Source organism: Colius striatus, chromosome 9 (assembly GCF_028858725.1).
Source record: "Colius striatus isolate bColStr4 chromosome 9, bColStr4.1.hap1, whole genome shotgun sequence".
NCBI lineage: Eukaryota > Metazoa > Chordata > Aves > Coliiformes > Coliidae > Colius > Colius striatus.
Window position 1 is genome coordinate 12,606,601 of NC_084767.1, and position 12,130 is coordinate 12,618,730.

Consider the following 12,130-nt stretch of genomic DNA (forward strand, 5'->3'; position numbering starts at 1 on the left):
TACAACAATAAACACTGCAGAGTAAGAGCAGTGATGATAATCACTGGGAATGAGAACAACTACCGCAGATCATCACAATTTGGCCTTTACGTGCCAGAGAGCATTGAGACGTGTGACAATAGGATAGACCACATCTACTGATATGGTCAGTAACAGTGAACAAGTAGAGGAAGCAGAATAATACCACATAGTACCATGATTACACGCACCTCCTCCTTAAAAGTCTTGTGTGAGGATGAACAGAGAATAATAGCAATATTAACAGCTATAGAAACTCCTATCGAAGCCCACCACTACACAAGGACAAACAATAGTCCCTACCTACAAGCTGGCAGAGGAAGAAAGACTAGAAAGAGTGCAGGAGGAAGAAGGCATGCAGGTAAGAGCGAAAGGCAAGGAAGACTGTGTTACTGACCGTGTCGAGCAGAGCCGACGAATCCGGCTGCGTCTCTTGGGCCGCGGGGCCGGGCGGCGGCGGTGGGAAGTTGGGGCTGAAAACCATCAGGTCGCTCTTGCCCGCGCCGTCCGCCACGCACAGGCTCCGGCTCTGACGCTGTGAGTACGACCAGCTCCCCACTTCGCTGGCGCACACCAGCGTCGTCGGACCTGGCCCCGACAGCACGGCCGCCCGCGGCACCCACCGAGACGCCCCGTACAGCACCACCGCCAGCAGGAACAGGCTCGACACCGCGCAGATGGCCACCACCAGCCACACGTTCGTCGACGACGACGACGACTCCGCGCCGCCCTCCACGCCCGACAACGGCCGCAGCCCCGGCCGCCCAGAGCCCGAGCTCGCGGCCGCCAGCGCCGCCTCGGCGCCCTCCAGCAGCGACACGCTCAGCGTGGCCGTGGCCGAGTGCGACGGCTCGCCGTGGTCCCGCACCACGATCACCAGCCTCTGACGAGGGCCGTCCGCCTCCTCCAGCGCCCGCAACGTACTCACCTCGCCGCTGTACAGCCCCACGCGGAACGGGCTCTTCCCACGCGGCTCCAACAGCTCGTACCGCAGCCACGCGTTGTAGCCCGAGTCCGCGTCCACCGCACGGATCTTCGCCACCACCTGCCCCGCCGGCGCCCCCCACGCCGCCCACGCCCACAGCGACCCCGACACCGCCTCCAACGACGAAGCCCCGCCCGCGTCGACGCCCACGCCCGCACCGCCGCCCGCAGACGGCAGCAGCGCCGGCGCGTTGTCGTTCTCGTCCAACACGAACACCTGCACCGTCGCGTTGCCGCACAGTGGCGGCTCCCCCGCGTCCACCGCACGCACCTCGAACTGCAGCACCTGCACCTCCTCGTAGTCCAGCGCCTGCAGCGCCCACACGCGACCGCTCTCCGCGTCCACCGACACGTAGCTCGACGCCGGACGCCACACGCCGCCCGACAACAAAACCCCGCCGACAACGCCAACGCCGCTGCCGCCCTCCCACACCGAGTAGCTCACGCGGCCGTTGCCCGCCTCGTCCGGGTCTCGCGCCCACACCCGCGCCAGCTGCGCCCCCGCCGCGTTGTTCTCCCGCGCCAGCACCGTGTACACGGCCTGCGCGAACGCCGGCGCGTTGTCGTTCACGTCCGACACCGGCACCCGCACGCCGAGCCTGCCGCGCAAAGGCGGAGACCCGCCGTCCTCCGCACGCACCTCCACCTCGTACTCCGACACCCGCTCCCGGTCCAGCGCCTCCCGCAGCACCAGCGAGTACGAGCCCGCGAACGCCGACACCAGACCGAACGGCGACGACGGCCACACCGAGCAGCGCACGCGCCCGTTCGCCCCCGAGTCCCGGTCCGACACGCTCAGCAGCGCCACCACCGTCCCCACCGACGCGTCCTCCGACACCGGCACCGACAGCGACGTCACCCGCACCTCCGGCGCGTTGTCGTTCACGTCCAGCACCTCCACCAACACCTTGCAGTGACCCGACAGCGGCGGCGTTCCCTTGTCTGTCGCTTCGATTTGTATCTCGTATGAACGGACGTCTTCGAAGTCCAGGGCGCCCGTCAGACGGATCTCCCCTGTCTTCGCGTTCAAAATGAAAAGGCTTAATCCCTTTGGAGGAAAAGCATTGCTCGCACCGAATGTCATTTCGCCATTGCTTCCAACGTCTGGATCAGTGGCGTTCACCTGCACCACCCGCGTCCCCTCGGCAGCGTTCTCCGGCACCTGCACTTTATACACCGACTGGTTGAACTGGGGCGCGTTGTCGTTCGCGTCCAGCACCGAGATCACCAGCTCCATCGTGCCCGTCAGCGACGGACGGCCCCCGTCACTCGCCGTCAACACCAAACGGTGCTCAGCCATCGTCTCGCGATCCAGAGGTTTTGTGAGAACAAGAAACAGAGATTCTCGGTATTCTTCACTCCGCTGTAAATCCAGACTGAAGTGCTCGTTGGGGCTGAGCGTGTAGGAGAGCTGAGCGTTGGCTCCGATATCCGCATCCGACGCGCCCTCCAGTGGGAAACGGGAACCCGGCACCGTGGTCAATTCCGCCATGCTCAGGTTTTTTCGGGGAGTGGGGAAGATCGGAGCATTATCGTTGATGTCGGTGACCTCCAGCTCGATGTGGAACACGCGCAGTGGCCGCTCCACCAGCACCTCCAGCCGCAGCACGCACGGCGCGCTCTTCCCGCACAGCTCCTCCCGGTCCAGCCGCGAGCTCACCACCAGCGCCCCGCTCGCCCCGCTCACCTCCACGCTCGCCCGCCGGCCCTGCGACACCAGGCGCAGACGCCGCGCCTCCGCCTCGCCCGCCTCCAGACCCACGTCCTGCGCCAGACGGCCCACCACCGTCCCGGGCTCCGCTTCCTCCGACACCGAGTACCGCACCTGACCGCCGCACAGCGCCCACGCCGCCTGCACCACCAGCACCCGCAGCACCGGCCCCCAGCACGCGCCCATCGCCGCCGCACCGGCCCCGCACGCCTCTCCCCGCAGCCGCCCGGACGCGCCGGCTCTCCTGCGCGGCCCCCGCGCTCACAGCCGGGCTCTCCGCCGCACCGGGGCGGAGCCGCCTCGCCGCTCCGACGCCGTTTCTGAGCCTGCAGCGACACCGTGTGCTGCTCCGCCGCCTCACACGCTCTCCCCCGTCGCTTCTTTTTCCTCCTCCCCTGTTTTGCTCGCCTTTTGTTTGCACAGATTCATTCTTCTCATTTTTCTTCCTTTCATCCTTTCTGTCTTTCATCACATATCTGCACTTTTGTCCTTCTCTTTTCTCTGTGTCTTTTTTCTTTGTTTTGTTCCTATTTCCTCCCTTTCTTCTCTTTCTTCCTCCGGGCTGTATTCTATAATCCTCTTCTCCTTCCGTTTCCATCCTTGTCTCTTCTCTAGCCCTGCCGTGAACTGGACAGTCGCCTCCGGTGATGCGGCAGAGACTGTCAAAGGCGCAGCCATCAGCACTTTTTACGGGACAGCAGCGCTAATTACATGGCCGCGGTACTCTAACCAGCGCGAGGGAGCTGTTAAGGACCAAATTCCTAGTGTCACTCCAGGTAACATCGGGCTGTGCTGAGCATCGCCTCTGGTGTCTTTTCTTTCCTTCTTGTATATCGGGATGACTCATACTGACATATGCTGGCTCTTCGAGCTGCAGTGCCTGTCGCTGGGCTTTATGCAGCCACAGTGCATGTCCTTGAGGTTTGGGCTTCTGCAGTGTCTGCCCTGTCTCTTCCCCTCTCCCCTGAGGGTGCTGCCAAATATTGAGCACTGTTTGGTACATAGTAGCCAGTGCCCAACACAGTGCGGCAAGTTGTGCCTCTTTTGAAAAGCCACAACGTTTTCCTTTCCAATTCCCTGTCACACTATCAGGGTCCAGTGCAGTTGTGAAAAACCTCAGAGTTATTCCCCATTAGAGGTCAGAAATTCATTGGAGATGAGAAATTCCCATTGAGGTGAGGAATTATCTAGAATCCTGCCCATATTCTCCCACGTGCCATTCCATCCATGAATACCGGGCTGATCTTTGAGGGACACCCTTAGCAAACATTGCAACCCTATTAAAAACCTGAAACACATTCAGGAGACTGAGTAGTAACGGCAGAATGAGTAGAATGTCCCACGGAATTCCAAATCTTCTAAAGCTGTTCTAGTCAGCCAGAAAGAGAAAAGGGAGGTGCAAGGGTGGGAGAAAGTATCCCTCTTGGCTCTCCCCATAAGATGATATGGGATTACTAACGAATTTGGAGAGGAAAAGCCCGAGGTAACAGGAGTGATAACAATGCCTGATACAAATACCAGCTGAACCCAGAACCAATGATATGGTCATATAATGAGTTGACAGTACTCAGTACAATACAATCATGGTCCTCATCGGTCTCCCAGAGGTGATAAACAGCACCAAAGGGATCACAAAGAGCACATAGGGCTTTACATAACACCTGGTTCTCATAGAAGACTTCAGCCACCATGATAAAATCACACATTCTCCAGCCCGAAACACCCAATATTTATTCTTCATTTCCATCAGACAAGACTCTTCCCCCACTCAAAAGCAATCACCCAGTGAAACATGCCCAGGCCCCACGCCGTGCCACTGGATGCCACACTGCCACAATACCCAGACGTTACTGCACCATAAAAACAGACCTTGCCTCTATACCCCACTGAGCATGAGCCAGGCTACATACCCTCACCTTCCTTCATCAGCAGCATAAAGAACATGTGGGCAAAGGCAAAGCCACTCACTGTCTGTCAGACTCTTCACAGATGCCTGAAAATAACCCTAAAAATTTTGCACCTTTTGAGCAATTTCAGGTGGAAACAACACAGAGCTCCACGTTGGAATTCTTAAAGATTCTGTGACTAGAGCTGTGACAGCTCTGCTCCCAGTCCACAAAGATTTTATTCTTCAAGGGGACCACACCAAACGCTGAAGCACAAGCGTACTTACCATACTATCAGGGTGGGAGAATTTGTACTATAGAAGAGCAGAGCTGGGCTGCTCTACAGAGTTTGGTGTGTATGTCCACATCAACGTGGGCCACGTGCAACAGGACAAGGCATCACTACTGAGGCTGACAGTGCAAAGCTGGGGAAGTCAAGAGCACAGAGATTATAGTCTCTTCCTCATATACTCTTAAATACCCTGATTGAGTAAGGAACCATAAACAGCTGTACAAGCTACTGGAGAAGCCCACCACATCCTACCATCAAAGTCTGCATGTATTGTGGTCCTTCCAAAAGGTGAAAAAGAAATTTTACACCTCAGCAAGTAAAAGTCTGCAAACCTCTTATTACAACCTTCAGGGATTTTATACTACAGAAGCAAAACTCACATTAAACCAACAAATGAGCTACAGGAGGCAACTGCGGCAAGGACTGGGAATACTTTTCTACGTGTAGCGTGAAAGCAAGGGCCAGGACTCTCTTGGAAGTATGTGAAGGAAGACGTAAATGGCCTATAAAGGTGCAAAACAACCTCCCAAGCACTCACTGCCTCAGAACCCCTGGAATCACCAAGACGCTCAACAGTGCTTGTCTATGGGCTTTGAAACAGAGAAGAACGACAAGTGAGAGGGACCATCAGAACAGAAAGGGGCGAAAGACTAGGAAGACTGTGTTACTGACCGTGTCCAGGAGAACCGATGGATCTGGCTGCGTCTCCTTCGCCGCGGGGCCTGGCGGCGGCGGGAAGTTGGGGCTGAAAACCATCAGGTCGCTCTTGCCCGCGCCGTCCGCCACGCACAGGCTCCGGCTCTGACGCTGCGAGTACGACCAGCTCCCCACTTCGCTGGCGCACACCAGCGTCGTCGGACCGGGACCCGACAGCACGGCCGCCCGCGGTACCCACCGAGACGCCCCGTAGAGCACCACCGCCAGCAGGAACAGGCTCGACACCGCGCAGATGGCCACCACCAGCCACACGTTCGTCGACGACGACGACGACTCCGTGCCGCCCTCCACGCCCGACAACGGCCGCAGCCCCGGCCGCCCAGAGCCAGAGCCCGCGGCCGCCAGCGCCGCCTCGGCGCCCTCCAGCAGCGACACGCTCAGCGTGGCCGTGGCCGAGCGCGACGGCTCGCCGTGGTCCCGCACCACGATCACCAGCCTCTGACGAGGGCCGTCCGCCTCCTCCAGCGCCCGCAACGTGCTCACCTCGCCGCTGTACAGCCCCACGCGGAACGGGCTCTTCCCACGCGGCTCCAACAGCTCGTACCGCAGCCACGCGTTGTAGCCCGAGTCCGCGTCCACCGCACGGATCTTCGCCACCACCTGCCCCGCCGGCGCCCCCCACGCCGCCCACGCCCACAGCGACCCCGACGCCGCCTCCAACGACGAAGCCCCACCCGCGTCGACACCCACGCCCGCACCGCCGCCCGCAGACGGCAGCAGCGCCGGCGCGTTGTCGTTCTCGTCCAACACGAACACCTGCACCGTCGCGTTGCCGCACAGCGGCGGCTCCCCCGCGTCCACCGCACGCACCTCGAACTGCAGCACCTGCACCTCCTCGTAGTCCAGCGCCTGCAGCGCCCACACGCGACCGCTCTCCGCGTCCACCGACACGTAGCTCGACGCCGGACGCCACACGCCGCCCGACAACAAAACCCCGCCGACAACGCCAACGCCGCTGCCGCCCTCCCACACCGAGTAGCTCACGCGGCCGTTGCCCGCCTCGTCCGGGTCCCGCGCCCACACCCGCGCCAGCTCCGCCCCCGCCGCGTTGTTCTCCCGCGCCAGCACCGTGTACACGGCCTGCGCGAACGCCGGCGCGTTGTCGTTCACGTCCGACACCGGCACCCGCACGCCGAGCCTGCCGCGCAAAGGCGGAGACCCGCCGTCCTCCGCACGCACCTCCACCTCGTACTCCGACACCCGCTCCCGGTCCAGCGCCTCCCGCAGCACCAGCGAGTACGAGCCCGCGAACGCCGACACCAGACCGAACGGCGACGACGGCCACACCGAGCAGCGCACGCGCCCGTTCGCCCCCGAGTCCCGGTCCGACACGCTCAGCAGCGCCACCACCGTCCCCACCGACGCGTCCTCCGACACCGGCACCGACAGCGACGTCACCCGCACCTCCGGCGCGTTGTCGTTCACGTCCAGCACCTCAACCAGCACCTTGCAGTGACCCGATAGTGGCGGCGTTGCTTTGTCTTTCGCTTTAATTTGTAGATTGTAGAAAGTCTCTGTCTCAAAATCCAGGGCGCCTGTCAGTTGGATCTTCCCGCTGTTTGCATCGATGCTGAAAACATCTGAGGCCGAGGGAGGAACAACACCATCGATTTCGTAAATCACTTCGCCATATATTCCCAAGTCCTGATCTGTGGCGTTCACCTGCGCCACCACCGTACCCTTAAAGGCGTCTTCCGGCAAAAGTGCATTGTACACCGACTGGTTGAACTGGGGCGCGTTGTCATTCACATCCAGCACCGAGATCACCAGCTCCATCGTGCCCGTGAGCGACGGACGGCCCCCATCACTCGCCGTCAACACCAAACGGTGCATAGCCATCGTCTCGCGATCAAGAGATTTCGTCAGCACCAAAAAGAGTGATTTACTCCGTGAGTTACTGTTTTCTTCCTCTATTCTAAAATGTTCAGTTGGGCTGAGTGAGTAGGAGAGCTGAGCGTTGGCTCCGATATCTGCATCCGACGCGCCCTCCAGTGGGAAACGGGAACCCGGCACCGTGGTTAATTCCGCCATGCTCAGGTTCTTACGGGCGGCGGGGAAGATCGGAGCGTTGTCGTTGATGTCGGTGACCTCCAGCTCGATGTGGAACACACGCAGTGGCCGCTCCACCAGCACCTCCAGCCGCAGCACGCACGGCGCGCTCTTCCCGCACAGCTCCTCCCGGTCCAGCCGCGAGCTCACCACCAGCGCCCCGCTCGCCCCGCTCACCTCCACGCTCGCCCGCCGGCCCTGCGACACCAGGCGCAGACGCCGCGCCTCCGCCTCGCCCGCCTCCAGACCCACGTCCTGCGCCAGACGGCCCACCACCGTCCCGGGCTCCGCTTCCTCCGACACCGAGTACCGCACCTGACCGCCGCACAGCGCCCACGCCGCCTGCACCACCAGCACCCGCAGCACCGGCCCCCAGCACGCGCCCATCGCCGCCGCACCGGCCCCGCACGCCTCTCCCCGCAGCCGCCCGGACGCGCCGGCTCTCCTGCGCGGCCCCCGCGCTCACAGCCGGGCTCTCCGCCGCACCGGGGCGGAGCCGCCTCGCCGCTCCGACGCCGTTTCTGAGCCTGCAGCGACACCGTGTGCTGCTCCGCCGCCTCACACGCTCTCCACCGCCGCTTCTTTTTTCTCTCTCCTGCCTTGTTTGCTCTTTGCTCCCATTGATTCCTTACTCCTCGTTTCCTTATTTCTTCTTTCTTCTTTTCTCTTTTCTCCATTTATAGTGTCCTTTTTCTCTTTTTTAATTCTTCTTTATTATTATTGCCGTGTGCTAGTGCTTACTTCTCTTTCCTTTCTCTTTCCACCCCTCTCACCATTCGCCTCCGCTTCTGAGACAAAGATCATCAAAGTCGGAACCTCAGTGCTAATTACATGGGCGCGGTACTCTAACCAAAGCGAGGACTCTTAGGGACCACATTCCTTCAGCGATAGCAGGGAAGGTCGGTCCATTCCCTCCGTGCCCTTTAGCGTCTCCTCTTTCCTTCTTTTGTTTCTTCCTACCTTGCCTTTTACCTGCATAGAATCCTTCCTTTCCTGATTAATTTCCTTCTCCCCTCCTTCTTTTTCTCTGCCTCTTTCAATCTGATCTTATTTTCTTATGTCTTCTCTTCCCCGTCTCCATCATCTTCTTTCAGTCCTTGTCTTTTCTGTTCTTTTTTTTTTCCTTTACCAAAATGTTTTCCAGATGCCTACACCGTGCTCACAGGGACATACAGCCGTGCCCATTGTCAAAGGCTGCCATTCCTCTTCCTCAGTACTCTTGATCATGCCTGGCTGTGTTCCCTCCACATAACATCACTACATGCTGGTAGTCGCCTCAGTCACCCTTTCCTCTTCCTTACAACGTTTCATTTCTTTTGTTGTTTGTGGTTTTGTTCGGGTTTTGTTTTGTTGGGTTTGGGGTTTTTGCATGGCTTTTGTTTTCTGCTGTTTTTTTCTTACTGATCCTTCTCTTCTCTTCTCTTCTCTTCTCTTCTCTTCTCTTCTCTTCTCTTCTCTTCTCTTCTCTTCTCTTCTCTTCTCTTCTCTTCTCTTCTCTTCTCTTCTCTTCTCTTCTCTCATCCTGATTCTTTCTTGCCCTGCTGTTCCCTGTCTTTGCCTCCCCTTTTCTTCTGCTTCCATCCTTGGATCTGCAAAGCACGGACCGGCCATCTGGGAAGAGTTCTGATTCCTCTTCCCTACCACTTTCCATTCCTCTCCGCAAGGAACAACCTTGCTGATTGCTTATGATCCAGGTACCTTCAACTTCCTCTCCTTTCAGGAGGAAGACCACACTCTTCAGCTCCCATTCTTCTCAAGGACCCAACAAATACCACAGCAAGGCAATCACATGGCATAAAACAGCTCTCCTACGTCAGAACAGAAGTCGCTACCCTCTGAAACACAAGCCCAAGCCCCAGCTTCCTGGACTTCTAACAAAACAGGCTCTAAAGAGTCCAAACAATGCTGGGCAGTTGTCATTAGGGAACCCAAACCCTTTGCAGCCTGGCACAAAAATCCTCCAAGCACAGGGCAACCAGAGCTCCCAAACACTCCTCACACGCTTTGCTGAAGAGTTCTTCTTCCTGACTCATTTTACACCTGCACAATCAACGGCAATCTCTTGCTTCTCCTTTCAGACCAACACAGCAAGACCCTCAGTACCCAGAAGCATTAATCTCCACACAATATCTCAGCTGCAAAACCACTCACCAAATGCCACCAAGTTAACCAACCCCACAGTATTTTCACTGAGAACTTCCATCCATTCCCACCACATCCATTCTGAGAAACACATTACGGTCCTTACTCCGTTTCTCCATGCTCTGCCACCTGCTTACTCTGTGGCTGGAAGAAGCAAGAAAGGAATGAGGGTAGATAGCAACTTTGTTGGTCCCAGCATAGAATCATTGAATATCTAAATTTGGAAGGGATCCATTTGGGTCCTTGAGTCCTAGTCCCAATCCAGTCAACACTCAGTCAATCCAAGATGAAGATACCATGACTAAACAGGAAAAAAAGCCCATCTGTCTCTCAGACTCGTCTTCCTTATGTAGAAGCAACTTACCTGAAGCATCACTGATTGCTATTTCAGAACAGAAACAATTTCAAAGCAGGGAAATTAGTATTAAGGGACATTGTCTCTTACACATTTCTATCAGAGTGGAACCGCAGGGACACCTGAAAGCTAAGGACATTCTCTCCACATCAACTTCAGCTCGGGACAGGGCAAAAGCCATCCTCAGCACCAATGTAAAACTATCCAAATGGCTACAACCTGACAGCTGCCACAATTCAGCATCTTATCTCATCTGCTGTTACCAACACAGTACCAACATTAAAGATGGACAAACAAAAGGGTGAGAGTTTTTGTAAGAGGACAGAAGAAAAGCAGAGAATCTGTTTCTGCCGTATTGAAAGACCTTAAGGGAACAAGAGTGTACAAAGATATGCAGAACTTCTGGAGGTCCTGAGTGCATCTTGGGCAAATTGCACTGTCTGTGGAGCTGCTAATTGAGGTTGTCTATAGGAATCCTCTGTCTTCAACCCTGGAACCTAAGCAGACATTCTCCAGTCCTTCCCCAATGCCACAGGCTGCATTTCATTCAGCATCTCTATTTCCTTTAGGCAAGACACTTCCTCACTCAAGACCACACTCATTCTGATGCACACCCAGGTCCCTCCGGGTGCCACTCACAGCATCACTGCCACAAGACCACAAAGTCTTCTCTAAGCACAACCCAGGCCTTTGCCCATCCTCAGCTTCCCTCACAACTGACACAAAGAACACATGGAGGGGTGCAGAACTCTTCATTTTCTGGTAGGTTCTTCCTGGCTGCATAAACTTCACCCTGAATACTTTGGGCCTTTTCAGCAATCTCAGATGGAAACATCTTACAGCTGCACATAAGAAATGAGTTCTTAAGGATTCTGGGATTACAGCTCTGATCCCCATCCACACAGGTTTTATTCTAGAGACCATAATCCATGATGAACACACATGGGTGATATCAACTCTGTGAGAGAACTTGTACCATAGAACACCAGGCCAGGGCTGCTGAGGACGGTTTGCCTTGTATGTGCCAGACAACAGAAGGAGCTACATATGACAACAGGACACACCATCACAACCAAGGCAACCTGTGCAAGTGCACAAGTAGGGGAAGTTGAGCACACAAAGATTACACCCATGTCCTCATCTGCTCTTAAACACCCTGCCTGAGGATGAACAGAGAATAATGGCAGGACCAACAGCTGTGGAAACTGCTGTCAGTGCCCACCACTGCACAAGGACAGCAGACTGAAGAGCTCCCCTCCCACAACACCTTTCCCAAAACAGGAGTCAAAAAGCTCATGCCCAAATATTGAGTACTCTACATGTCAAGCCCTCTTACCGACACATTGTCCACGACAGGCAGTGGCAGCACAAGGGACTGTCTCCATGGGACATGTTATCCAGGCAAACATATCATCTGCCATTTTTGTCTTATGACATGGCCCTTTGTCTTCCCGAGGTTTTTTGATTCAAGGTCACACTTCACATTGGGACATGCCCAAGCTTTACTGACTGCCACTGCCACACTCATTCCCATGGACACACAACAGTTTCTTTTCCCACCTCACGGCTCAATCCACCTCTTGCAGACCCTTCCCAGATATAAAAACTCACACACAGATGGCACAGACATATACATGACACCCAGCAGAGTCTCTGCAGCAGACCCCTCAGCTTTGGCAAAGATTCAGCAATTTGAGAGACAAACATGACAGACCTCAGAGCAATATCCATTGTAGAGGTCCTATTGGGACTACAGTAATGGCAACAGGTACTGAGTTCGAGCTGACACTGTGCAACCCACACTACGGTGAGGATTCCAACATAGCAAGAGTCATCTGCCGTGTAGCAGAATTTGGATGGGGAATGGCCTTCTTGCAGAAAAGAGGGTTTCTAGGGAATGTGTAATGGTGCTGCTGCTAATGCATGTACTGAAAGATTATCAAAACCATTCATTGCACATTAAGCCATCCTACATC

General features: G+C 56.3%; 2 protein-coding genes across 5 annotated transcripts in view; both read right to left on the reverse strand.

Annotated features, from left to right (window-relative positions):
- Window positions 1-12,130, reverse strand: part of LOC104561891 (protocadherin alpha-C2) — a 112,631-nt gene that overhangs the window by 90,365 nt on the left and 10,136 nt on the right. For 2 of the 4 annotated variants that reach the window (XM_062002300.1, XM_062002297.1), the window contains exon 1: window positions 416-3,056. The exons of the other annotated variants lie outside the window; for them this stretch is intronic. In XM_062002300.1, coding sequence (XP_061858284.1) covers window positions 416-2,899 — 2,484 coding nt within the window. In that variant the 5' untranslated portion in view covers window positions 2,900-3,056. Of the gene's footprint in view, window positions 1-415; window positions 3,057-12,130 lie in introns of those variants that run through there. 4 annotated transcript variants of the gene reach the window in all.
- LOC133626080 (protocadherin alpha-8-like) lies at window positions 5,519-8,212 on the reverse strand. The gene has a single exon (XM_062002711.1). It carries the CDS (start codon window positions 8,042-8,044, stop codon window positions 5,519-5,521), a length of 2,526 nt encoding a protein of 841 aa, XP_061858695.1. The 5' UTR covers window positions 8,045-8,212.